This window comes from Halichoeres trimaculatus, unplaced genomic scaffold (genome assembly GCF_033239565.1).
Source record: "Halichoeres trimaculatus isolate MK-OKI-2021-1 unplaced genomic scaffold, fHalTri1.1 fHalTri1_scaffold_16, whole genome shotgun sequence".
NCBI lineage: Eukaryota > Metazoa > Chordata > Actinopteri > Labriformes > Labridae > Halichoeres > Halichoeres trimaculatus.
The window spans coordinates 1238109-1266073 of record NW_027437194.1 but is presented as its reverse complement, the minus strand read 5'-3'; the positions used below and the strand labels follow the sequence as shown (position 1 = coordinate 1266073).

Below are 27965 nucleotides of genomic sequence, written 5' to 3'. Positions count from 1 at the left end.
CCTGTCTCTGTGTTAGCTTCAGGATGCTAACTTTAGCTGCAGTTAGCCTGTTGTTTTAGCCTGTAATGTTACGGTAAAGGAGCTTCTCTGTTTTCTAAACATTGTGCACTCGGAGCTCGTGGCGCCGCTCTCAGTGACGTGGAAGAGCGGGGCGGTATCAGCTCATTTGACTTTGGTTTGGTTTGGTTCACGGTGAAGAAGTTGAAATGACTCAACTAAAAAACAAAGATTAGCTCGTCTTAAAGCTGGACATGGATGTTTACAGACCGACGGTCAGTTTAACGTCAGACAGAGAAGCACAGAAACAAACAACAGACGAACACGTTCCCACATTCACACGGTGAAACAGTCTGAGGCGTTAAACTGGTGTAGGAAGTCCTCCATATGCAGAGTGTGTGCCGTTCATTCTTCACAAACTGGTCTGAGCGTAGTACAGGTAGAAAGCTGATAACTGGGTTAAAATAGTTTGATAAATATTTAAGTTTACATCGTCCAAAATGAGGTGTTACTTCCCCCTACGTCCCCGTCAGAAGACGGCGACGCAGCAAAGTTTGAAATGAGACGGTCCAAAGTCTTTGGTTCGCCACAGCAGACACAACATCCTCAAAATATTAAGTCCAGGTCGTGTCAGGTCTGTGGGTCCGTCAGAGCCTCTGGGGGCAGCGTAGAGGCGGCTGGGGCCCGCCGCTCTGAGCGAGGGCCATGTTCCCAGAGGGGAGAGGAGCGAAGGGGAAGGAGTCGTCCACGCCGTTCAGGGCGGCGTTGGAAATCTGTGGAAGAGAAGTGGAGACGTTATGGTCGTTAAATGATCAGAGGGAAGACTCAGAGCGACGTGATGAGCGCTCACAGGAACGCCGTGTTTCCTCAAATATACCTGATTTCTTCTACTTTGAGTTTTTCTGATTTATTTTCTGTTATTGTAACAATAACTGTCTGATTCTAAAGTTATGGGAGTGATTAAAACAGCTACAAAAACTCAGTCTATCAGCATCCACCTAAGGTTCGTGAGCGATCTCGAGTTGTTGCTCAGTTTTAAAAACATTTAAAGCTGTTTTTTTTTTTTTAATTGCTTGGTTTCAGTTTTTTATATCATGGGACACCTCAGGAGACCCAAAAGATACCTTTAAGGAACGTAACATCACATCACCACACACTCTAACCTATGAGAAGAGCAGGACTTATGGTAAACGGTTGAAATGGACAACAATGTTTAAAATTGGGGCTGATTAAAGAGGGGGTATTATGCCATAGTAGCGTTACATAAACTATAAAAAAAAAACAAATGAATTTTTCTCTCCCTGATGTTTTAATAAACCCTTATTTCAGCTTCTGTATGTAACACTTTGTTTAGGTTCCTGTCTCTTTAAGGCTCCTGGCTCTACAAACCCCCTTCTCTCTGATTGGCCAGCCCTCTTTCTGCGTTTGAGGCCTCCCCCTTCCAGTTTGTCATGAACCAGCTAGGAAATCATTATGTGATAACTATAATTTCATTGAGTCTCAGGATAGATTTAGGGATTTTTACAATATTTGCAAAATACCCCCTCTTTAAGGTCTGAACTGTGGCTTTAAAGGTAGAGTCTGTAAGGTTTTACTAAAAAATAAAGTCAACTTTTACAGGAATAATCCTGCTCAGTCGTCTCCTATGGGTCTCTTTACATGTGTGTCAGTGTCTGTGTCTGCCTCTAACCCTCTCCTCTGCCTGGATGTTGAGGTTTTGGTTGTTTCAGGAAGTTTCTGGGCGCAGAGTAGGCGTGGTTTTGGTTTTGTCATTATAGTTTAGTTTTAATTAGTTTTGACATTTTTTTTCCATTACAGTTTAGTTTTAATCTGGACGTTCATATTTAATATCAAGATATCAAACAATTTTGACACAATCTTTTATTATTTTTCGTTTTTTCATTTTTAAAACCAGGACAGAAAAAACGTGTTTTTCTGTTTTTCTCTTATTCCATTTTTCCGTTTTGGTTTTAAAACAAAAAAACAAGTCTGTTTTTTGTTTTTTTGATTTTGTTTTGAAACAGAATAACGAAAGAACGAACCATACACGGATTTCCCATCCTCCGGGGAAAGGTCTTCTCTAAAAAATCTTTTGTACCCAACGACACTGCCATCAATTTTCCTCAATTTCCCACTTCAGTGGACAAAAAAGATTTATTCTATTTTGTTAAAGTCTACCTTTAAAATCTGGAGAAGATCTTGTGATTTCTTTTAGGGTGGAGCATTTTTAATCAGATTACAGATTAACCCTCTCTTTAAGGTCTGAACTGTGACTTTAAAGTCAGAATCTGATTTAATCCTTGCTTTAATTCAGCTCAGTTCCAGTTGGTTATCGTTCCCTAAAAAAGCTGGTTTCCAACTTTGATGAAGTTGATGAAAAAGTTTTTAGACTTTCAGAGTTTGTTGATGATAATAACTGAGGTTTTCATGCTGCTGTTTCATTCCTGTCTCTGTTAAAGAGGAAAGTTGTGGTAAAAACTCTTGGCTGCGATACATCGAGCTCCTTTAAACGCTCAGACTTGCATCTGTAACTTTTTCCAAACAGAACGAGATGTTCTCCGTCCTGTACCGAGGATAAAACCTTGAGTTTTTAAACGATCGGTCCCTGAGCAGACGGCGAACAGCTCGGCGTGTTCAGGACGGCTGAGATGAAGGAGAGGCTTATCCAAACAGAGCCAGGAGAGCCCGAGGCCTCCGTGTGTTTCCTAACAAATTAAAACCATCTGCACAAACAGGCGGGGAGGACTCCCGACACTGATCCCAAACCTGAGCCAGACTTCTGCCGCGATGACGCTCAGGATTCATTTCCTCCTAAACGAGCCTGAAATCACCTTTTTCTGCTCACAGCTTTGGTTTTACCTGAGCGTCCCTGTTCCAGCAGAAGAAGGACGACTGCAGCGCCCCGTCCCCGTTCAGGTACTCGGACTGAGGCGCCCCCAACCCGAGGTCGCCGAGGTCGCCCACGCCAGCCACACAGGGATGTGAGAGGCTGAAGTGCGAGCTCTCAGCGCCGTGTGTGGGACCGTTGGATCTGGCGGGTCCCAGGGGAGGTCCGCTCCGTCTGGGAGGAACGGCAGCAGCGGCGTTCGGTATGTGACCTTCTCTTTTTTCATACATGCAGCTGCCGGATGGCGGCTGCGTCTGCGGGTGGAGGGACGGAGCCGCTGAGTTCACGCCGCCTGGTGTGTGAGAGGAATGTGTCAGTGTGTGATGGGGAAAATGTTGCGGCAGCTGCTGTTGTTGTTGCCACGCCGACAGGCTCTGGAGTGGTTGCCCCACATACGCCTGCTGCGAGCCGAGGTGGCTGAGTCTGTACTGAGCGCTCTGATTGGCCGCCTCAGAGCGGGGCTGGTGGAGGTTGTTTTGTAGCGGTGGGAGCCAGGCGTCTTGCGTCACGTCGGGCGGTGATTGAACGGCGTGGAATGACTGTGTCGAAACCGCTCGGTTGCCACATCGCTGATTGCTGAGAGCCCACAGCGGCGAGGTGTGTTCCCGTGGATTGTTGCCACACGGCGTGAGCGCCGCCCTGGTTGACCCAGTTTGGGAGGCACCTTTTGGTCCCACCAGAGTCTGATCCACAAACCCAGAAGTCCTGTCAACCATTGGCGGCGCGCTGTTAGAAAACACAGACCCAGGAAGCTGTCCGTGATGGGTGAAACTGTTCCCTTGACTCTGAAACCCGGCGGTCTCCCTCCTCAGAGCCTCCTCCACGTACGAGAACACGTCGTTGGCCAGGATGCGGTCGAGGTCCGCCGATGCGTCCTCCCTCTTGTGGTTCACGCTGATGAGAGCGCTCTCCCAGTCCCTCAGCTCCGTCTCCTCCACTTCCAAACCCTCCATGACGCCGTCCCCAAAATCCCCCAGAATCTGCTCCAATGAGTCGATCATGGCGTCCGAGGTCAGGTCGCTCGTGATGGCCCTCTTCTGGGACGCCTGGGGCTGCCCCGGTACGCTCAGCAGCGCGTGGCTGTCCAGGAAGGCTCGTTCAAACGACGACTTCTCGCACTCCAGCTCGTCGATCTGCTCAAAGACCGGGAGTGGAGGACCCGGGTTCTGGGGCTGAGTGTAGACCGAGTGATCCTGGCGGCGTAGGGATCCCAGGAGAGAGGCGGGGTCTAACGGTTTCTCTGAAGTAGGATCCGTGGAGCTTGGTTCACCAGGGCCAGGAGGACCTGGGGGGAAAGCATCGAGGGCGGTGTCGTAGAGGACGCCTTCGCCTGTGGCGAGATTGAAGGGGAGCTGCTGGCGCCTCTGGTGCAGGTGCTCCTCCCCTTCTTCGTTCCTGCAGAGGAGGAAGGAGCAGAAAGGAGAGTCAGTTCTGTTCAGATCTGTTTTCATGTGACTGCAGCGCCACCTTCTGGCCTGGAGTCTCACACACACTGATTTTAAAATGTGAATTTTTACCAGGCGTGTTTCTCTGTTCAAGTCAACTTTTCAACAGATACAACGCCACGAGCTAAGGTATTAATCAGTACAGGGACATAGCGCTGTTTGAAATGTGACAACAAGCTAACGTTGAAAGTTTGTACCATGTGTCAGTAGCCAGCTATATGTAGTGCTATCAGCAGCCTGGTGCTCTGAGACGTGTCTGTAACGTGTAACGTTAGTGAATCCTGGTTCTGTCCTACCAGAGCTCATCTACCAACTCCAACCTCACCAAGCAGAGCTAACGTAACCTGGCTCTTCATTTTATTGATAGACTCTCAAGTTTGAACAGACCACTGCAGAATAACTGCTGACTGTGGGTTGGAGACAACATTAGCACAAAGTTTAGCCCTTATAGCCTTTAGCTCGTGTTGTAGCCTTAAAGTCATGTTTTCGCCTTTAGCAAGTAGTTAAGCATTTAGGTAGTATTTAAGCTTGTAGCTTGTGTTTAAGCCTTTAAGTAGTATTTTAGCCTTTAGCTAATGGTTTTTCAGCCTTCGGCTAATATTTTAACCTTTAGCTAGTATTTTAGCCTTTAGCTGATGATTTTTTAGCGTTTAGCTTATATTTGAGCATTTAGCTAGTATTTAAGCCTTCAACTCATGTTTTGGCCTGTTTTTAGCCTTTAGCTCATGTTTTAGCCTTAAGCGAGTAGTCAAGCCTTTAGCTAGCATTTTAGCCTTAAGTCAATGATTTTTTACCCTTCAGCTTATATTTTAGCATCAAGCTAGTATTTAAGCCTTCAACTCATGTTTTGGCCTGTTTTTAGCCTTTAGGTCATGTTTTAGCCTTAAGCGAGTAGTCAAGCCTTTAGCTAGCATTTTAGCCTTAAGTCAATGATTTTTTACCCTTCAGCTAATATTTTAGCATCAAGCTAGTGTTTTAGCCTTCAACTCATGTTTTAGCCTGTTTTTTAGCATTTAGCTAATGTTTTAGCCTACACCTAGTATGTAAGCCTTTAGGTAGTATTTTAGCCTTTAGTTGATGATTTTTTAGCCTTCAGCTTATATTTGAGCATTTAGCTGGTGTTTTAGACTTTAGCTCATGCTTTAGCCTTTAGGGAGTAGTTAAGCCTTTGGTAGTATTGTATCCCGTGTTTAAGCCTTTAGCTAGTATTTTAGCCTTTAGCTGATGATTTTTTACCCTTTAACTAATATTTTAGCCTTTAGCTAGTGTTTTAGACTTAACTTGTGTTTTAGCCTTGAGCTTGTGTTTTTTTAAGCCTTAAGCCAGTAGTTTAGCCTACAGCTAGTATTTTATCTTAAGCTCATGTTTTTTTAGCATTTAGCTAGTACTTTAGCTTTTAGCTCATGTTTTAGCCTTTAGCTCGTGCTCTATCTCCCTCCTGTTTCTCTTTCTTCTGCTCTTCTGTCCTTTTTCTGTCTGACAGTTAGGCTCCAGTGTCCACCATCACTACAGAATTAATCACAGAAATTATTTTCAACAGAGAAAAACACAGATCTCTCTTCTCTCTGCTAAACTTCTTCTGCATATCTTGAAGAGAGACTTTTTCCAGATCACGTAGAAACTCTTTACAGGGACTTTAAAAGCGTCAGAGTTTGTTCCTTCTTCTTTTAGGAACTGTTTGCATTTTTTTTTTGCTTTTATAATAGAAGAGTTACGGTAATTAGAACAGCTTGTATAAACTAATTACCGTAATACCTCTTGCTCTGGTTGAGGGGATGACCATGACTACGTGAACCCTCTATGGGATAACCAGATTTGTCTCAAAGCTCTGCAGCTCTGAGCACTTAGCAGAAAGCCTCGTTTGGCTCATTAGCACAGATTCTGCACAGGCCACAGAAGAACAACGCTGTCGTGAATCAGACCCTGAGTTTGGGTAATCAGTTACAGACATGGAGACAGCAGCTGCTGCTTACGTTAGAGCTTTCTGACGAGCGATGATGAAGTCTGGTCTTCCTCCCTTGAAGACCACCCTGGCGTTGGCTTGAACCCACAGCCACTGTCCGGTTTTGGTCAGCAGCCTGAAGAAGGTGAAGCCGCTGTCTCCAGTTTTAATCACTGAGGACGAGTGAAACAGAAAGTTCACAGAAAACCTGGAGTTATCGACGAAGAGATCAATGGGTGGACGTGTCGGCAGAGGAACTCACTCCTGAGATGATTGTCGGCACAGTACATCATGTCAGCGGCGTGGATGAACTGGTACCCAGAGCCCGTGGTGACCAGCTCCGTCTCTGAGTACCCTAACACCAGCTTCCCCCTGAGGAGAGGAAATGACACGTTATCAAAGGTACAAGCTTCATCCAGCCACAACCACACTCAGACTGAGTCGCTCCGTCCACCTGGTGTCGATGCCCACTGGAGCAAAGTCCATCCGGTGTTTGGACTGGAAGATGAGCGTCTTTATGCGGATCTCCATGACGGATGGCGGCTGGACTGGTGTGGCGATGGCGAAGAGAGCCAGCTGAGGAGGAGGAGCCGTGGTGCCGTCGACCTCTGTGTGTCCGTGGAGATGGAGGAACTTCAGGTGGCCGTGGAAGTTCAGAGCCTGGATGGAGGAGATGAGGTCAGATGATGAGTTTTTAAATAAAGTTTAAAAGGATTCAAGTGTAAAAAAGTTTTTACGGTACCAGGAATCCAGACGTGTTGTCCAGTAAGCAGCGGAGTCGACTGCAGAAGCTCCTCTCCAGGAAGGACGAGTTTTCTGGAGGGATGTACTGAGGCAGCAACGCAGAGCTGCAGGAAGCTTTACTGCAGGACTGTCCGTCTAAAGGGGACAGCCAGAACCAGAACCAGTCAGATCGGAGCTCTGGGTTCAGGAGCATCTTAATTTCCCACAAGAAAGTTTGTCTTGGTTGTGACAAACTTTTTAAGGAGAAACCTCTGGACACCTTGAGGGCACCACAATCTACCGACTGTTTCCAAAAAAGGGCTTAAGACATTTGTTTTTAGCAAAGCTTTGGACACCTTGATGCTTTTTAAGGTTGTTGATGTTTTTAAAGTTGTTGCCACAGCAAGTTGTTTAAAATTGTTGTTAATTTTTTATTTCTTTAATTGTTTCTAAATTGGTTTAATTTAACCAAAACATTTTTAAATGTTTTTATATTTTTTTAACTGTTTTTAATGTAATTTTTTAAATGTTTTTTTTTTCTTTTTTTTTCAAATTGCTTTCAAATCGTGTTGCAAATTTAAAAAAAATCAAATTCTTTTAAATTCTTAAAAAAAAAAAAAAAATTCTGTAATTGCTCTCAAATCGAATTGTAAATAAAAAAAAATATCAATTGTTTTTAATTTCTTAGAAAAAAAAATTTGAACTGTTTAAAATGTTTTTAATTTTTCTTTAACTGCTCTTAAATTTTGTTGTAATTTTTTTTAAATAAATATTTTTCAACATTCTTTAAAAAATATTTGAACTATTTTAATTTTTTTTAGATTACTTTTAAATTGAATTGTAAATGAAAAAAGAAAGTTGGTTTTATTTTATCTAATTTTGTTTTTGGAACTGTTTAAAAAAATTGTCATTTTTTTTATTTGTTCTCAAGTTGCATTGTCAATTTTTAATACATTTATTTGTTTTTAAATTCTTTAAATTTTAAATATATATATATATTGTAAATGTTTTTTTAATTTGGTCTTAATTTTTATTGTAATTATTTTTAAATTAATATTTTTCAACATTCTTCAAAAGAAAATTGAATTTTTTTAACTTATTAAATTTTTTTTTCAAAATGCTCTTAAATTGTATTGTAAATTTAAATAGAAAGTTGTTTTTATTATTATATTTTTTATTTTTGGAACTGTTGAAATTTTTTTCTTTTTTTTTTTTTTTTGTTCTCACATTGTATTGTCAATTTTTTTAAAATTAAATTGCTTTTAAATTATTTAAAAAGAACTTTTGAACTGTTAAAAAAAAATATTTTTTTAATTGCCCTTAAATTGTTTTGTAAATGTTAAGAGAAAGTTGTTTTTATTTTTTTCTTAAATTTTGGAACTGTTCAATTTTTTTTTTTTTTTTGTTCTTAAATTGTATTGTCAATTTTTTACTAATGTAATTCTTTTTAAATTCTTAAAAAAAATTGAACTGTTTAAAATATTTTTAAATTGTTTTCTGCTCTTATTGAGCTTTTGCACCTTGAAATCATCTGATAAAAAGTGGTTCATAAATAAGTGTATTATCATCATTTATCGTCTTCATGGCAGGATCAGGATCTGAATTTTTTTGCACCAGTTTTTACCTTTTCTGCTCAGCACTTTAATCACTTTTTGTGTCGTCTGATGTGTTTTTTAAACTCTCATATTTCTACATCCTGATGAATCTGTTCATTTATAGACGTCAGCTGTAAGAGTTGTTGAGTTTCTGCAGATTGTTCGGAGCTTTAGCTTCATACAAGGAGTACAGAAAGCTGATGCACAGTCCAAATGTGGTTTAGTGAGACGTTACTACACAGACTTTGGTTTTATTTGTGCCCTTGATAGAAAATGTAAATATATATTTCAGTGGGATAGTTTTAACATGAGCTCCTACCTCCTCTCTGATCCGTGTCGCTCTGGCTGGGGTTGAGGGCGAAGTGGAGCTGACATTTGAACATCTCTCTGTCGTCCACGTGAACGAGGTCGTACACACTCTGATGCACCACATCCGACTGAAAGTTAATTCAGACATTATTACCTCCGTGTGACGAAGCTTTTATCAGGGAGCATGTCAGAGTCAAATTATCAGCTTCATTTATTGGACAAATAGACTCTGAGTAACCGCACGGTGTTACACTCCTCTGAGCGCGGTCTGAGCTGGGTGGAGCTTCAGTTTTACCTGATGGAAACCCAGGAAGTCCTGGATGGTCGGGGAGGCGTAGAAGATCGTGCCGTCTGTCGTCACGACCAAGACGAAGCCGTTTAAAGCCTGCAGAGGAAACAACACGGTATAAACACACTGACAACATCGAACTGAGCTGAAGGTGATAAAACGTTTTTACCTTGAGGAGGAGATCTCCCTCTGAGAAGCTGACTCCGTCCAGAGACACAGACTGCCCGTTTCTGCCGTTCGCAGGGAGCGGAGGAGCCAATCTCTTCTGGAGCGCTGCTGCTGGACACGAACAAAGGACAGCGTCAGAAAAGAAACATCACAAGAGATTTTTTTCTAAAGTCAGGCTGAGGCAGGTGCACGGCTCTCGAGTCTCTCCCACATAGAAACACACGATGCTACAGGTGGTTGCTGGGCTAGAGAGTGTGTTCATGTAGTCATGATCATCTCCTTAACCAGAGCAAGTTAACCCAAGTTTCCCCTGTGTCGTTTCTGGCACAAAGTCCAGACTGGGTTTGTACGCCTTCCAGGAACTTGTTCTGAGTTGTGAGTAAATTACAAAGTAAAGGACAGAAGAAAATAAAGATTAAACATGTGGGCTTTATGAACATGCTTGATACGTGACAGAATGTAGGCAAAAGAACTAATAAAATGAGTTAAACAATGTCATCAATAAACATTATCAAATTCAAGTATTCCTCCCTGAGTTTTAATGTTAATGCAAATAAATAAAAGTCACATAAAAAAAATAAAATTCCTTTTCAGTAAATTTTTTAAGAAATTTCTTCTTTTTGTTTTTCAAAATTTTAACTTTTTCAAAAAAATAAAAAATTCAAAAAGTCAATTTTTGTATTTTTTTTTAGAATCAAAAACTGTCAATTTTTTTTTGTTAATTTTTTTAAATTTTAGATTTGTATTTTGATTTTTATTTTTTGTTAAATTTTTTAAATTTCTGTTTTTTATTTTTTTTTCTAATTTTTTGCAAATCTTTTACACATTTCACAACTGCAAAATTTTCAAGCTTTAATTTTTTTAAATTTTTAATTTTCTCAAAATTTTGTAAAACATTTTTGCAAATTTTTTTATATTTGAATTTTTTTGTTTAAATGTTTGCATTTTTTGCAATTACTTTTATTTTTATGAAGTTATGCAAATTAATTTAAAATAAAAAAGAAAGACTTAACATGATCAATTTTATTAATTAAAAAAACATTTTTTTTCTATATTTATTTATTTTTATTTAACTCTTTACATGATTTTATACACTTAATTTATTTTTTTAAGATAAAGTAGATTTTGTGGCTCCTGAATGACTTAAATCAAGTTGAGCTGAGAAAAAATGACTCCTGTGAAAGTAATTTTTGCAGACCCCTGATCTAAACATTTATTTTTCTTCTTGCTTTTTGCTTTTTTGATGCAAAGATTTTGCTCTGTCTTCTAAGATACACCAACATTTCATTTGCAGCAGATTGCAGCTCACTGAGTTGGGATTTAACGCTTTTTTTCTGGCTTCATTCAGAAAAAAGTTAGATCAGAAATGATTATAACTCTGATAAATCTATAAGACATCTCTAAAAAAACAGACAGATGAAGATGATGTTTTATATCTGACAGGACTGATGCTGAAAGATCCTTCGATTTCACTCAGAGAGGCTTCAAACTCGTCACTGCACGCAGCCAAACGCTCTCCAAAGCAAACAAAAGCACAACACTGCAGGGTATCCAGTTTATTTGTGAAACGACGTATCAGCGACAGGCTGAGCGTTGGACACAGTCTTTACGTCTCATACACAGAAGTTAAAACTCTAGGACTTGCTGAAAAGTGGGGCTTTCCACAGAAACGTTCACACAAAGGAGTTTTATTTTGCTCCAACAGGATGGAGCTGTTTTTTTTCTGATGTGAGTTTTCAGCAAAATCTTGTGTAATCTAATCTGTGATCGCTGGCATTCATTCAGTTAAGTAATACCTCCTTTCCTTTCCCCGCAGTAATGACTCTATGGCACGCTAACAAACTTCCCAGCCCTCCTCCCTCCGCTCTCCCTCCGCTCTCCCTCCCCTTTTTAAAACAAACCCGCTGGATCTGCCTCTCGTCCCAGGAATTTGCCCTGTCATCTCGGTCAGAGCAGCTCGCTCCGCGCTCCGGCGGCTGAAAGAATCTCTCGTTTGTTATTGCAACACGAACTGTAACCGACTCGGGGATCTGCTGGGACCGGTGCCACACATCAACAAGTCCTGCAGTGTTGGGCTCAGGACGAGCGCAGCACGCAGAGACCGTCCCAGAAAAGTCTGATCCTCAGCCTGTAATCTGACCCCCTTCCTTCCTTCACTTCCATCCTTTCCTCCCCCCTGACTTCCTCCTGCTCGGCGCTGTGGAGGTTTCAAGGAAGAGGGTTCACACGCAGAGTCAGCGCACCTTGCCAAACAGCGATGGAGGCGTGCTCAGAGGGGGGGGCGCAGCCGTCAGAGTTTGTGGAAACAGCTGAGAGAGGAACGAGCTGCAGGCGACGGCTGATGAGGTTTACTTTCCGTGTTTGACGGGAAGCTAACAGCAGGAATCAGAGTCTGATGCTGGATGAACAGTTTCTCTGTGATCTGCAGAAAGACCAAACCTGCCAAGGAAAATAAATCTGAGCGTGCTGATGGATCTGACGCCGCACGGCGAGGAGGACCAGGCAGGTGCCGTTATGGAGTTTGCTCTTTTCCTTCAGCTAAAAAACATGCTCCTCTGGTTGATCGGCCACTCTGTGCCTTTGTGAGTGTGCGCTGTAACAGGCAGAGATAGACTGATGTGGTTTCTCAGGGCCGATACCTGATATTTGGAGCCGATATTCATTTGTGTAATAGTGAAAATATTGTCGGAAACGATAATAAATCATGAATATAATAAGTTATAACAACTGTTTTTTAATTATTTCATCATTTACAGTAGGGATGCTCGATACCACTTTTTTCAGACCGATACCAAGTACCGATACTACTAGGACTTTAAAAAAATATAATCGCAACAAACAGTCACAGATCATTCAGACAGCACAGTCAATCTAACACTAAGTCCAGAATAAAAAACAAACAACTCTCTCTGAGTTAACTATTTGTTTTTATAAGATTAGCATAACTGTAAAGTGCTTAAGCGCTAAAATCTGCTGTATCTCCAGTATCCACTTGAGGTTGGCTCTGCAACAACAGGAAGTCACGTACACACTGAGCAAAAAAAGCTGTTCACGCTGCAGAGATGAACATATTAGCAGTCTGGTACAAAAACGTTGCACATCTGTATCGCTAATTTCTAGGGATAGATTGATTATTCCGTTATCAGGGCTGATATTTGGCATTTTGGGGCATATTCTCTGTCTACAGTATGGAAGCCCTAGATGGTCATTTAAAATCAGACGTGTAAAACCAAACAGAAAATTAATTCAGCTGCATTACACGTCTGTAAAATGCAGCACAAACTCAACTCTGTCCAGTTTTATTGCAGTTACATTGAAAATTGGGAAAACTTTATTTACTGTAGAAAACTTTAGCTTTTTATTTTTTAACTGTTTTTTTATTAAGTTTTCATTTTACTTTATAAAACATGCTGCTAAGCGTGGGAGCTGTTTAATAAACATATGCTTGGAGGTATTTGAATGCAGTTAAAGGTCCCATATTCTGCAAAAATCACTTTATTAAGTCTTTTAGTAAAATGTGTGGGTCTTTATTTTTCCTCCCAGCCCACAAAATGTGATATTTAATGACCAAACCTGTTCTTAGTAGAGCTTGTTAATGTAAAATCCTGACCTAACCAGCAGTGGGGAGGAGAATGCCAAAGTTGAAGAACCATCACTGCTCTGTTTTTGGCTGTAAACAGCCACATAGTTCCATGCTCAAGCTTCCCATCTCAGAAGAAGACAGACTAAGTGTCTAGAGTTCATTTATCAGGAAATGTTCCAGCTACACTCAGTAAAACTGAGCATGTGTGTGCTAGTCACTTCACGGCCGACTGCTTTTCCAACTTTGGACAGTACAACAGAGGGCTAGCCAATAGACTGGTCCTGAATCCAGGCGCATTACCAACCATCCTCCAACAAACCTGGGACCCTGGAAATGTGAGTATTTCCCCCTGTCTCTGTGTTAGCTTCAGGATGCTAACTTTAGCTGCAGTTAGCCTGTTGTTTTAGCCTGTAATGTTACGGTAAAGGAGCTTCTCTGTTTTCTAAACATTGTGCACTCGGAGCTCGTGGCGCCGCTCTCAGTGACGTGGAAGAGCGGGGCGGTATCAGCGGTGGCTCATTTACATATGAAGGCCACGCCCACTAAATCAGAGCGTTCTGAACAGAGGGGCTATGAGAGCCTGGAAACAATGCTGCTGTGCTTGATTTATTGGCTTTTTGGACCAAAACATGTTACTACCATTTCATGAAGACATCAATGATCCAGATTAAACTGGAGGAAAGGAGCAGGAGTTTGTATTGTTCTAAATTTTTTAAGGCAATATTTTCCCTTTGACTGCAAATTAATATCGGCTTCAAATATCAGTTATCGGCCTCCTCTCCTACTAATAAACAGTATCGGTACCGGCCCCAAAAATCCATATCAGTCTATCTCTACTAATTTCACTCGTTAGTTCGTCCAATCAGAGGCATGGCTCAGCTCACGTGACTGACGGGCGCCCCCTAGCTGTTAGTGTGGAGACTCGAAGCATACATCACTTCCAATATGGCCGCTTCAGCCGATTAGCTTAAAAAATCTGTTTCAGAAACAAACAGATGACGTCAGGGAGACCACGTCCATTAATTATACCGTAAACAGTTAGCAATGCAGCGCCAACTACTGGTGAGGAGGACTAACTCCATGTAAGGTTTTTATTCTTTGAGTATCGGCTCCTGGTATCGGCAGCCTTCACGAGTACTAATACCTTGAAATAAAGCTGGTACTGGCCTGATACCAGATACCCCATCACTATTTTACTGTATTATTTGTGTATTTTTATTATTTTAAGTTATTATTCAAGCTGTGTTAGAAAAAGAAAGAGATGAAAAGGTTTATCCCTTCACTCTGAAGTGCAGAGAGGCTAAAATATGTGAAATTAAATCAGAGTCATTAAAGTTCATGAAGCGAACCCTTCTCTCTAATTCCAACCAAACACTGAAGCGAATGAGTAAAAAATGAGGTTGTTTGTTGCTGATTTTCTCCGTAAACAGAACGAGGAGCAGCTTTTCTGTCCCGGGGCGCAGAGTGCAGCTGGAGTTAACAGCCGCTCTGACCTCACTGCGACCTTGTTCACCCTTCGTATCCACAAACAGGAAGCAGACACCAGCAGCCAGCTCCCAGGCCAAACACCTCCTCCTCCTCCTCCTCCTCCTCTTCCTCCCCCACAGCCCTCACCAAGGTGACCAGAGTGCACCATGGGAACCTTTGCTCCTGGTGATGGATGCAGCAGCATCACCTGGGACTCGTTCAGCGCTCAGAGACGGAAACAACAAAACGAGGTGTGGAGCGGGAACAGGGTGAGGAGTCATGTTCAGCTGCTTCACGCCCAGACTCTCACAGAAACATCAGCCTGTGGGTATAAATACTGAAGGTGACACATTATCAGCTCTTTTTAAATCATTTAACACACTTTTATATACTATAAATTTATGTTGTACAGCGCTTTGGTCAACTGTGGTTGTTGTGAAATTAGCAACATAAATAAAGTTTGGCTTGACCTGACTTTACACTGCTCAAGTGATCATTCATTTTTTCCTTCCTTCTTGATTCTTTTTTCTTTCCTTATTCCTGTTTTCTGTCTTTCTGTCTCTTTTCTTATTTCTTTCTTTCATTTTTCTTCTTTCCTTCGTTTTCTTTATTTTTTCTTCGTCCCTTTCTTTTTTCTGACTTTGCTTTTTCTTTTTTCTTTCTTTCTTTCTTTCTTTCTTTCTTTCTTTCTTTCTTTCTTTCTTTCATTAATTTTTCTAATCTTTCTTTCTTTCAATTGTCTTCTTTCTTTTTAAATGTTCCTTCTTCCGTTCATTTCTTTTTTCTTTCTTTCCTTTCTTTTTGATTTTTATTCTATCTTTCTTCTTTCAGTTTCTTCTTTCCTTCTTTTTCTTTCTTTTTTCTTTGTCCCTTTTTTTCTTTCTTTACTTTTTCTTTCTTTCATTCATTTTTTTCCCTTAATTTCTTTGAATTTTCTTCTTTCTTTCTGTCTTTTAAATTTTTCTTTTTCCTTTCTTTCCTTTTTTATTTCTTTCTTTTCTTTTTCTTTTTATTCCTTCTCTCATTCGTTTTTTATTTTTCTTCTTTCCTACTTTTTCTTTGTCCTTTCTTTACTTTTTTTCCTTCCTTCTTACTTTTCTTTTTTTTTTCTTTCTTTTATTTTTTTTCTCTTTCTGTCTTTCAATTTTCTTCTTCTTTATAAAATTTTTCTGTTTTTTTCTTTTCTTTTTTCTTTGTTTCATTTGTCATCTTTCTTTTTTCTTCTTTCTTTCTTAATTTTTTTTTCTCTCTTTCGCTCAAACCCCAAAGTGTGTGATATCAATATGCTAAAAAAATGTTTCCCTCATTTGGAAAAAATACCAAAAAATGAATGAAGTACTTCTTTGCCACTATGCACTTCACAGCGCCCCCTAGTGACTGTAAAACTGTAGCCAAAAACTAGTGTGAAATCAGGGAATGTGAGTTAAAGATAGAATTGTGACAATTCATCAAGCACGTAAATTTAACGAACTCATCCTAGGTTTTGTTTTTGGACGGTGAAAAGCAGCTGCAACAAACTCTGTGGTTAAAATTTCCCATGAGTCCTTGCACTTAGAAGGATGAAAACTTACTTTCTCTAATTCTCTGAAAACTCATTCAGGAGAACTCAGTTTTTTAGACAACAACAGATCCGTTAGTTACAAACACATCTTTATGTGTTGAACCACATCATGAGTTACCTTGTGATTCTCCTCACAGTGAATCACTGCAGGTCAGTGAGTCTCTGTCAGCGCAGGAAGTGCCCGTACTCACGGTGCAGGGGTTCAGTTTGTTAAAGGGTGGTTCAAAAGCTTCACACACTCAAAAGTTCAACAGGACAGCGTTGCTAGGCAACAGCTTGTGTGTGATGTCAGTTGGACGAACATCAAAGTTGAGCAGAGATAACGTTTTCACAATATGACGTTGGACGGTGCGATGCAGAACGAGCTGATGCAGATACAGACTCCATCTGATAGGCTCTTGGATGACTTCTTCTTCATTTACATCTTTAGCTACTTCTCTTTTCACCTCACATCTACATTTCTTACTAATTCAGCTGATGACGTCTTAAAAACTTCATATTTTACGTTTTCTCTGGTTCAACTGTCACAGATGTGCGTCTCCATTCATAAACTCTGCCATCTTTTCAGGAGCCCTCATGTCGTGCCACCGTGCCTCAGAGCCGCCCCCTCTGCCCCTCCGCTCCATCAGCAGCAGCGATCGGCCGGCTGATAGCGGAGCCGCAGAGGCACAGAGGCAGGGGAGCAGCCTGCTCCACTCTGTGGCCACAAAAAGAGCCAGCTACGTACTAATTTAGTCAGCCCGAGCCTTTATTTAGGTCGGTCTGAGACAGCAGCTGGTGGAGGCATCTCTGAGCACTCGGCACAAACAGTCAGAGTGAAACTACAAAGTTTTTCCACACTAAAGACGCTCTTCATGAGTCTAAACGTCTGCTCCTGATGCTGATGACTACACCGTGATGTCGATTAGACACAAGACTCAGGCTCAACGGAAAAGCCAGGGTGGAAAACTGTTTGAAAACACAACAAGGAGGATTTACCTACAGAAGATGAGGTGCATTATGGGAAGTGTAGGAAGCTCAAGCTCCAGAAGAATCAGAGTAAATGTAGAAAATATTACAGTGTTGATTTGGCAGCTATTTCAGATTTAACCTCACTTCTATGAGTCTTTTTCTGAACTAATCAATTAATCGGTTTTACAGTTGATTAATTGATTAATAAAATAAAATATGTTGCATGTTTAGAATGCATTAAATGTATTTTTGCCACTTCTGCTGTGACGATGCAATTTTCTGTACCAAATAAATAATAAAGTGATATTTTATCGTTTTGTGACTTGAGAATCTTTGCTGATGCTCTCCCTGCCTTCCCTTTTTCCTGTATTCACATTGAAGAGAGGGTAGGTGTACTCTCTCTGCCTTGAACCTTCCAGTACAAGTGCTTATGTAAGAGAAGAGGTGTGCTCTCTCTGCATGGGCTTTTAATGTATATATAAAAGAGACAGGATGTGTGCTCTGTCTGCCTTGGCTCTCCATTTATACATAAGTGAGAGGGTAGGTGTGCTTTTCCTGCCTTAGCTTTCCTTGTATGTACATGTGAAGGAAGGTAGGAGTGCTCTCCCTGCCACAGATTTTGGTGTTTGCTTATGGAAGGGAGGAGAGGTGTGCTCTTCCTCTCTTTGCTTTTTATGTATGTACATGTGAAATAGAGAAGGTGTGCCCTGGATCTTCCAGTATGCTCATGGAAGACATGAAAGGACATGTGCTCTCCCTGCCTGTGCTTTTTATTTATTCATGACAGAAACAAGACATGTGCTTGTCCTGCCTTCAACTTTTCTTGTGATAACATCAGAGAAAGGAGAGGTTGGCTCCCTCTGCCTTTGCTTTTTATGTATACATGAGAGAAACAGGACATGTGCTCTCCCTGCCTTGGCTTTTTCTTGTTATCACATTTTAGAAAAAAACAGGTGTGCTCCCCCTGCCTGTGCTTTATCTTTATACATGTGAGGGACAGGACGTGTGGGCTCTTTGTCTTGGTTTTCCTGTATTCACATAAAAGAGAGGGTAGGTGTGCTCTCCCTGCTTCGTCCTTTTCTTGTAATCACATTAAAAAGTAAAGAGGTGTGCTCCCCCTGCCTGTGCTTTTTTTGTTTATACATGAGGGGGCAGGACACGTGCTCTCCTTGTCTTGGTTTTCCTGTATTCACATAAAAGAGAGGGTAGGTGTGCCCTCCCTGCCTTGGATGTTTCTTGAAATCACATTTCAGAAAGAGGAAGTGTGTGCTCCCCCTGCATTTGCTTTTTTATTCATTCATGAGGGGGACAGGACATGTGCTCTCCTTGCCTTGTCTTTCCTGTATTTACATAAGAGAGATGGTAGGTGTGCCCTCCCTGCTTTAGCTTTTTGTTTTAAATACATTTCATCAAAAAGAGGTGTGCTCCCCCTACCTGTGCTTGATATTTGTACATGAGAGGGACAGGATGTGTTGTCTCCTTGCCTAGGCTTTCTTGTATTTACATAAAAGAGATGGTAGGTGTGCTCTCCCTGCCTTGGCTTTTTCTTGTTATCACATTTCAGAAAGAAGAGGTGTGCCCTCCCTGCCTGTGATTTGTATTTTTACACAAGAGCATCAGGAGGTGTGCTCTCCTTGCCTTGGATCTTCCAGCATGCTTGTGAAATAAAGGGGATGTGTGCTCTCCCTGCCACAAGCTTTGGCATTCCACATTGGCATTTGATATGGCAATTAAACTGAATCATGCTTACAAATATTAGTTATTGTAAATGGTTATGGTTTTTGGTGACTCCTTACTCCAAAAAAAACAACATGGCGGCCAAATGCACTGTACAGTCATACAGTGGGTAAGAAACAGTGTAATGTACCTTTAAGACAATGAAACCTCATGAGGGATTTAGCGAGCACAAGTTCAACACTTTGACACCTCCAGCTGAAGGAAAAGTCGACTCCATCATGTCAGCGGCACATTCTGACACCTGAACAACACGCTGTCTGTGTCGGCCCCCTCGCCTTCGTGTGTGTGTGTGTGTGTGTGTGTGTGTGTGTGTGTGTTTGATCAGTGTCAGAATAAAGACCTACTGTTCCCGTCTGCAGGTCTCATATTGCTCTGCCTCCACTCCATCTGCCCCGCAGCACACTCTCCTGTTTCTCTGCCAGCGGGGCGACTGTTCATTATGCACAGTGTCAGGTTCTCGTTCTGACACCCCACACACTCAGCGCCCGCCACAAAAATGTCTGGAGCTGCGTGTTTGCACACCTGACACACACACACACTGCCTCTCACTTTCAATATTACACACATTTGACCTTTTCTGTGCAGCTTTCCCAGCTCACTGACCGTGGAAGAAGCTCTTGACTTTGAGGTATCCCACGCTGAGCCGCAGCACCGACAGCTTGTCCAGGCGGCCTCTGACCTCCTCGGAGAACGGCAGCATGCCGGTGAGGCGCTCCAGCTCCACGTTGAGGCGGTCGCGGTGTCTTTTGGACGGGTTCGTCTTCACCGGCGGAGGCTTTGGGCTTTAAAACAACACAAGACAAAGAGGATACGTTGAGCGCCTGCTAAAACACGTCCGCTCTGTTTGACGATCTGCAGCACTCGGAGGAATTTCCATCCTCGGCTGAAGAGGGAGTTTTTTGATACAAGACAGATTTTTCATATCCTGTAACAAAGCAGTGAATCTGAGCTGGAGGAGGCCTGTGTGTGTCATACTGACTCCTCACCACAGAAACAGCGCGTATGTGTGTGTGTGTGTTTGTGTGTGTGCCAGAAACTCCAGTCTCGAATTACTAAGAGACAAAGTTTGCCCAAATAAACTCTGAACCACATCAAACAAAGTTCAGCTTCCTGGTTTGAAGAGTCGTTCATTCTTTACTGTTGCTTCACTGGAGAAACACAGACAGGGCAGAGCTGGGTTCTTCATTCACAAGTTTGTTTGTCGCTAAGAGTTTAAGATTCATTATGAGTCAATTATCAGTGTTTACAACTTAGTTTGTGTGTCAAAGACGCAAAAACTGACTTTGTCTACTTCCGAAAAACAGATTACAGAATTAGACTCAGCATCACTTTGAGTGAAACAAAAATAAGACTATAACTGTAAATATCAACGACTGCATCTTTCTGCTTTGTGTAACTCTTTCAGCTGTGTTATTAGCTGCTAATTCAATCTAATTTCTATTTCTATTTTTTTCCTATCAAGAGTCTGATCACTTCTTGACTCTACCTCCAGACATATTTTACAATCCCTGAAAAAAATACGCAAGAACGTCATCTGTCAATCATCGTGAAACGTTACGTAAAACCTCGTTTTTAACCTCTAATAACTAATGAAAACAAAACTTTTCAGAAAAAAAGAGGACTTGGATACAAAACAGCCAAATGATATCTTCAAATCACCACAACAATCAGACGTGAGAAACATTTCTACCAGGTGGATTAATCTTTTAAAGTTTGACCACAGCCCATCTGGAATGACTGGGGAGATGGATTTTTTGACCTATACTGCAACCAGCCACCAGGGGGAGCAGTTTTTGTGGAGAACTCACTTTGAGCCGAGCAAGATAACTCCCATTTTTTTACAGTCTATGGTACTGACCAAATTCCATCTGTAGTACCAATTTGCGTGAAATCAAAAGGTACCATGTAAGCATTGTAAGTTTATATATTGAGACATAAATATATTAAAGGTCCCATATTATGCAAAAATCCCTTTATTAAGTCTTTGAGTGAAATTTGTAGGTCTTTGTCTTTCCTCCCAGCCCACAAAATGTGATATTTAATGACCAAACCTGTTCTTAGTAGAGCTTGTTAATGTAAAATCCTGACCTAAAACCAGCTGTTTGGATTTTGGGGATTTGCTGACGTCAGCGATTCCCTTTTTTGACCAATCAGGAGCAAGTCTGACCTGATTGGTCCACCGGAGCAGATACCCCCGAATGCCAAAGTTGAAGAGCCATCACTGCTCTGTTTTTGGCTGTAATCAGCCACATAGCTCCATGCTCAAGCTTCCCATCTCAGAAGAAGACAGACTAAGTGTCTAGAGTTCATTTATCAGGAAATGTTCCAGCTACACTCAGTAAAACTGAGCATGTGTGTGCTAGTCACTTCACGGCCGACTGCTTTTCCAACTTTGGACAGTCCAACAGAGGGCTAGTCAATAGACTGGTCCTGAATCCAGGCGCATTACCAACCATCCTCCAACAAACCTGGGACCCTGGAAATGTGAGTATTTCCCCCTGTCTCTGTGTTAGCTTCAGGATGCTAACTTTAGCTGCAGTTAGCTTGTTGTTTTAGCCTGTAATGTTACGGTAAAGGAGTTTCTCTGTTTTCTAAACATTGTGCACTCGGAGCTCGTGGCGCCGCTCTCAGTGACGTGGAAGAGCGGGGCGGTATCAGCGGTGGCTCATTTACATATGAAGGCCACGCCCACTAAATCAGAGCGTTCTGAACAGAGGGGCTATGAGAGCCTGGAAACAATGCTGCTGTGCTTGATTTATTGGCTTTTTGGACCAAAACATGTTACTACCATTTCATGAAGACATCAATGATCCAGATTAAACTGCAGGAAAGGATCGGTGAAGTAGACGGCCTGCTGCTGTGCTCCTGTCAGACTCCAGCTGCTACGGCTTTGGATTGTTGCCTGCTGGTTTCACCTTAACTGTCGCCACAGCACCATACTTTTCTCTCCCACTCTCTCTCCTCTATCTGTCTCTCTCTAATCCCATCAGTCTCCTCAGATGTCTGTCTAACATGAGTCTGGTTTTGTCCGAGGTTTCTGCCTGTTAAAGGGAAGTTGTTCCTCTCCATTGTAACTTGCTAAATGCTGCTAAGTCCTGTACTCATGGTGGATTAAGATAAGATAAGACTCCTTATCTTTTTTTTATTTACGGGTCTAGACCTGTGAATGTTTTTGTAAAGTGTCTTGAAATAACATTTGTTATGATTTGGCGCTATACAAATAAAGATTGATTGATTGATTGATTGAGAATATGGGACCTTTAAAGTTGACGTCTAAATGAACAAGATGAAGATTCATTTATTTTGGACAAAGGGAGGGGTTAATTAAAAAACACTGTGGCTAATCGACCAATCAGAAACTTTCATACTACTTGCCTCGACTCCTTAGGTTCCTGGGGATCCTAAAAGTACTAACTCCCAGGCAGGGCTGTTGTTACCCCAAATGCACCTTTGGTTTGGTTTAGAGTTCCTGGTACTTCTGGTCTGTTTAGTGGTGGAGCTAGAAGTCAGCCACAAATATTTCTGGGAACTCAAACACCAACCTTTGAGGATGTTTTATAACGGTGAAGGGATTGCCAAAGTCTCTGGGTAAAAACTCTCTGAGCTGCAGCAGGAGCAGCACACAGAGATACTCCAGCTCATTACAGACCAGGACTTCTTCTTCTTCTTCTTCTTCTTCTTCCATCTGTTCATGATTTCTTTCTGGTCTGAAATTATAACACTTTACATTTTTTCCGCCTGACTGTCGGCTATCGTGACTGAACAGTAACGCTTTCTGGAGTGGAAGCAGCAAAGCGCCTCCAAACACAGCGTTACATCATATTTCTGTGACAGCGTGTTTCTGTTGATCTTCCACTTGGCCTGCACCATTGTTACTACAAATTTACCACAACATAATTCCTCCCTGACATGTCGGGACACGCAGCGGCTCTGTGTGCCATCCCTCCCTGACTAAACACACGGAGATCTAAGAGCAGAGACGGAGGAAAGGACGGGGAGAGGAGACAAAGGAGGGCAGGAGGGAAGGGGGCGAAAACTCAGCCTCAGCGTTCAAACTTAGAAAGAAAGGAAGCAGTTATTGTAGGAAATTACACTCCTGTCAGCTGCTGGTGAATAATATGAGAGATGAACTCACTGACAGGGAGACGGACAGCTGATTACTGAAGACGAGCCAAGAGAAACACAAGTTCAGGAAAACTTTTCAGACTTGTGCAACACTTGAGTTTAGTATCTAAAGCACTTTTTCTCTGCTTCTTACAAGTTTAACACTTTAACTCAACTTTTTCTGAATAAAACAGAAGTTTTTCTCCTCTGTGGTCTGATTTTATGGATTATTTTAAAGCGACACTTTCATCAGACACCAAGAAAACTGAAGCATCTGAGTCTAAAGTCAATCCTGTGACGCACTAATCCTATGGGATCATGTATCTCAGGAGTTTTTGAACTTTTCAGCCCGAGACCCAAGAAAAAACAAATCCAGAGACTGGTGACCCCCTTCCTTTTAGACAACAGTGAAAGGCGGATCCAAAAACAGACAAAACAAACAAAAAATGACTAAAATACTTCAGTTATCAGATCTGAACTGCACATATCAGGGCTGGGACGATGTGCTTTTCTCTAATTTATTTCTTTATGGTTTTTGGGTGCTGGTTCGATTCAAATTCTTCAATGTTTTTGATTTTTAGTTCACTTTTTTAACACCAGACAAAGTGAAAAAGATAAATGATGATGATGTCTACAGGCTATGTCAGGAGCCATACTATCCCTAAAAATGAGTCCGTTTTAAGATTTATTCAGGGGATCTGACATCTCATTTTTTTCCCAACCCAGCTGATAAACAAGGACTAAAACCAAAAAATTAAATTTGAAGAAAAAGTCAAGTTTTGAACAAAATGGTCACGATACTTTGATTATTTCTTCTACTCCTAGCATAAACGCTGTGTTTTATTAACTAATGTGCCTCCACTGACACCATCGTTATCCTGGTTTAGTCACTTCAGGAGTTTCAACAAAAAATTCAGTGTCTTAATATCCAAAATCAAGGCGTCTTAAGACATTTTTGTTTATCGAGACATCTTAAGACAAAAATTTGCCACTCATGTCTTAAAACTAGGGATGTTTGATACCACTTTTTATGCAGACCGATACTAGTACAAGTACTCCCTCTTGAGTACACAACGATACCGAGTATCGAAGTGCAAAGTGCAAAATAAAACAGTTTAACTGTTAACTCTCCCTGGTTCAGTCATGTTGTCTGAACAGGACCTGGCACACATTCACCGTGGTGTTAAACTGCAGCAATTAGCAGCAACTAGTGGTGAGGAGGACTTGCTCAACATAAGATTTTCTTTTCTACAGTATCTGCTGATGGTATCTGCAGCCTTCACGAGTACCCATACCTTAAAAAAAGGCTGGTATCAGCCCGATACTGATACCTGGCATCAGTACTCGTCCATCCCTACTTAAAACATGACAGAGCAGAACATGGATGGACCTGGACAGATGTTTGTGTCTTAAGACATCTTAAGACACTCATTGTCCTTTGTCTTCATCCATTCACATCTTCAGATGGCTTCAGACAGTGTATGTCTCAAAGATAAGGTCAAGTTATCCTGTTCCAACTGGAGTATTATGATGATAACATGAGACTGGTCTATCTATATTTCACCGTTACATCATGTAATGTTATTGGAGTGTTTAAGTTTCCACAGTTTGTGGAAAACAGGTCAAAAACTTTCTATTTTCATGATTTTATATCAAATGTAACCCCTATTTTTTATTTGAGTTTGTGAATTGGAAGGTATTTCATGTGTGTTTCAGTGTTTTGCAGCCCTCCACTCCAGGAACCACTGGTCTTGAAGAAGTCCTTCTCTTTCTTTAGCTCTGTTTACACCAAGTGGTTCAGTTCGGTTCGTCTTGGTACGTTTCCACCTACTAATCCCTGGACAGATCCCCAAATAACCGAGACAAGCCGCCCCACTTTATGGTTCCCTTCTGTTGGGGAACCAGACTAAATAATAGACCGTATATAGAGTGGACAGCATGGCTCCACTATCTATTATTGTACGGTTTTGAAGCCAAAATGCCCCCGTCACAGGCGCCACCATTAGTCTGTGCAGTAGAGACTGTGAGGGAAAATACACGAGAACGTCAGCTGTCAATCATTGTTAAACGTTGCGTAAAACCTCATTTTTAACCTCTTATAACTAATGGAAACAAAACTTTTCAGAAAAAAAGAGGACCTGAATACAAGACAGCCAAATGATATCTTCAAATCACCACAACAACCGGACGTGTGAAACATTTCTACAAGGTGTATTGATTTTTTAAAGTTTGACCACAGCCCATCTGGAATGACTGGGGAGATGAGTTTTTTTATCTATACTGCAGCCAGCCACCAGGGGGAGCAGTTTTTGTGGAGACCTCACTTTGAGCCGAGCAAACGGACGTCCATTTTTTTTTTAACAGTCTATGAACTAAACCAATCTTTTTTTACTGTGTCACGTTTTCTTCTTCTTGTATCTATAAGCGGGGTACACTGTGTCACGCTTAGAGATGGGTATCTTTTACATATGAAACGATACGGTACAGATACCCGGTACCTAGTAATCAGTACCAGTACTCAACGATACCAGTTTTCGGTACTTTTTTGTGCTTATTTGGTAAAAAATATCAATTTGTTTAATTATATATTTTTTTTGTTTTTCCATTTGAAATATTTATTCTTTAATATATAACCTTGTAATGCTGTGTTCATGTCCAGCATGGAAAATCACCTACTCTTCCACTCCTTCATAGTCACAAGGGTGCGTTTAGGTACCTAAACATGGAACCTTTAGATTTTTTGTGAATCAGTACCCGGTACTTTGACAGATTTCGGTTGGTACTTATAAAAGTATGTACTTCAGTAACCATCCCTAGTCACGCTGCTATGACTGACTCTGCTATCAGCATCCTGCATACACATCACCTACCACAAGGGGGCACAGTTAGCTATGGGAATGCAAACAGGACCAGGTTTAACTGATCCAACCTGGACCGCTTGGTGGAAACGGGGTTTTTGTCGCCTACCACCTCAGTGACTTCAGTCATTAAAAAAATAATAAATAAATAAACATCCAGTCTTTGTGCTGATTACCTAGCTTGCTTTTTAGGTCACAAAGCGTCACCAGTTTTAATTTCAGTAGGAGTTATGAGATGCTTAAGTTATTCTCACAGGATTTTCACTTTATTTCTGATAGATATAGCTGAAAAAAGCAGAAAATCATGGCTTTTGTGAATGTATAGGACCAAAATGTAATAAAAACTTAGCTTTTCTACAACTGTAAGGTCATTTTATTTTAAAACTAACCATTTAAAGGTAATACCATCCCTCCAACTACTTCCAAAAAGGAAAGAAAATATTAATTTATTCTAATGATTAAAATACAAGATTTCTGGATTGAACTGAGTACCTAAGTGAGCAACCTTTCCATCCCTACCATCACCTGCTGGACCTCTCTGACCTTATCTACTCCTGACGTCATCACCTTTGCGTGACATTCGTTGCGGGTAACCTTCCGCACATCATGAACCTCACAGACCTGCTGAAGCCACTTTGTTTTTGTGGAAACACGGGGTGAATGGATCAGTAACACGGTTTTAAGCACAGGCCTAAAGATGGTGATGAGTGACTGATCCAGTGACCAGCTCAAACCCCGCCCACGCAGCGCGGGCCTGTGGCTTAATGTACTAACATACCCTGCGGAGACATAAAGAAGTCAAAATATGACGCGTTTGTTCATTAAACTCACACTTTCTGGACGGGCTTCTTCCTCCTCTTCACCGCGTACACTCCACCATTTCCCGGCATGGTGCCTGGAGGCTTCCCGCAGCTCTTCGGTTTCACTTCAGAGAAAAAAACTCCAAGTATACATTAAAAAAAGTTTAATTTCTTGAATCCACGGACACACCCTGTACGTTTCTGTACAGCAAACCTTCAAAAGAGGTGAGAAGTGTCGCTATATTCCGGTTTAATCCCAGTAATCTGAAGATATAATCCACATCTGTGAAGTGCAGCGGGTTTTAGCAGCGAGCCTCTCGGTCAAAGACTAAATTTAAAAACTAAGTTAGCTGGGGAAGTGCACACAGGAGCACACACACATACACAGAGCAGCCAGCCCTCGCGCTGTGTGGCTGTGTCTGTCTCAGCCAATCACAACCGCTCTAACATCTTCTCAGCGCCCATATTTCTGTGCTGACGTTTCTGATTGGCGGGAAGCGTCACCTCTGTTTATCTTCCTTGTCCTTAAGTGTAAAACACACAAAGGGAGCATGAAAACGTAGTCGGCTGCATTTGAATCGATTAAAGGGAGACAAAACACCTCACAATTTTGTTTTTTACTTTTTGTTAAGTAGTAAAACATGAATACAAACTTTATTTTTTAACCGTTTCTGCCGCAGCCATGTTTCCCTTGCACCAAATATTATTAAAGTATCAACGCCATCTAGTGGTAGCGCTAGTGAGTACAGGATCTATTTATGGAAGAATCCCAAAAAGCACATTTGAAAAGCAAAATTACCAAGCGATAGATTCTTTAAAAAGTAATTACGAAGAAATAAAACACAACTAAAAATACAATAAAAACAGAAAAATAGATTATGTTAATAAAAAAAACAACAAAAATAAAAGTTTTGAATAATTACATTTTTCCAAAGTCGTCTGGTGGCTGTAGCTTATATAAATATGGAAGTCCATTTCCGCCAGTTAAAAATAAATAAATAAATATAAATACATAAATGTTGACATTATGCAACAAACGTCATAATTGTGGGAAAATAAATTCATAATTAGGACGTAAAAAATAAATATTGAAATTTTAAAAAATAAAAAAAATAAAATTAAATTAAAATACATAATTTTAAGATTTAAAATACATTTTTTATGGGATAATAAAATAAAAATAATAAAATCACCTTTAATTTCGACTGTGTATCTTATAATTATGACTTTGTATCTCATAATTTTACCTCTTTTGATTTTTTTTAACCTATGCAAATAGGCTTCCATAAATAATCCAAATAATTTTTTTTTCTACTTAAAATAAAACACTTTCCAAGTTTTTAGTTTTCGCAGTGCATTATTATGAGGTCTTATTGGAGGAAACACCCAAGGTAAAGTAAAATACAAGTATCAAAAATCAAAACAGGAAGTGAAGAACACTGAGATAACTAAAAAATCCACCCGCATAATTAAAAGAAAGACTCAACTGAATACTTAAACTATAAAATTATAAACATATTTAAAAAGTTTATAATGATTGATCAAAAAA

The 27965-nt window shown here is 40.9% G+C and overlaps 1 protein-coding gene across 2 annotated transcripts; it reads right to left on the bottom strand.

The window, feature by feature from the left end:
* Positions 1-26811, bottom strand: LOC141805315 (aryl hydrocarbon receptor-like). Of its 2 annotated transcripts, none has more exons than XM_074690304.1 (11): positions 26448-26811; positions 19258-19436; positions 9357-9466; positions 9194-9283; positions 8909-9026; positions 7014-7150; positions 6726-6931; positions 6534-6643; positions 6303-6444; positions 2857-4279; positions 1-770 (listed from the first exon to the last, which is right to left on the bottom strand). In XM_074690304.1, exons 1-11 carry the CDS (start codon positions 26504-26506, stop codon positions 645-647), a joined length of 2700 nt encoding a protein of 899 aa, XP_074546405.1. In that variant the 5' UTR covers positions 26507-26811; the 3' UTR covers positions 1-644. The 2 variants fall into 2 exon arrangements, with proteins under 2 accessions (XP_074546405.1, XP_074546406.1); XM_074690305.1 differs by having other exon boundaries at positions 9357-9463.
* Between the last annotated feature and the right edge of the window lie 1154 nt (positions 26812-27965).

What these genes read in the sequence shown, in the direction of transcription:
- LOC141805315 (XM_074690304.1), bottom strand. Translation starts at nt 26,506, where the DNA reads ATGCCGGGAAATGGTGGAGTGTACGCGGTGAAGAGGAGGAAGAAGCCC. An exon ending in CGACACGGATCAGAGAGGAG is followed by an intron (nt 7,151 to 8,908) that starts GTAGGAGCTCAT and finishes TGTCCCCTTTAG; the next exon opens with ACGGACAGTCCTGCAGTAAA. An exon ending in CCAGTGGGCATCGACACCAG is followed by an intron (nt 6,644 to 6,725) that starts GTGGACGGAGCG and finishes TCCTCTCCTCAG; the next exon opens with GGGGAAGCTGGTGTTAGGGT.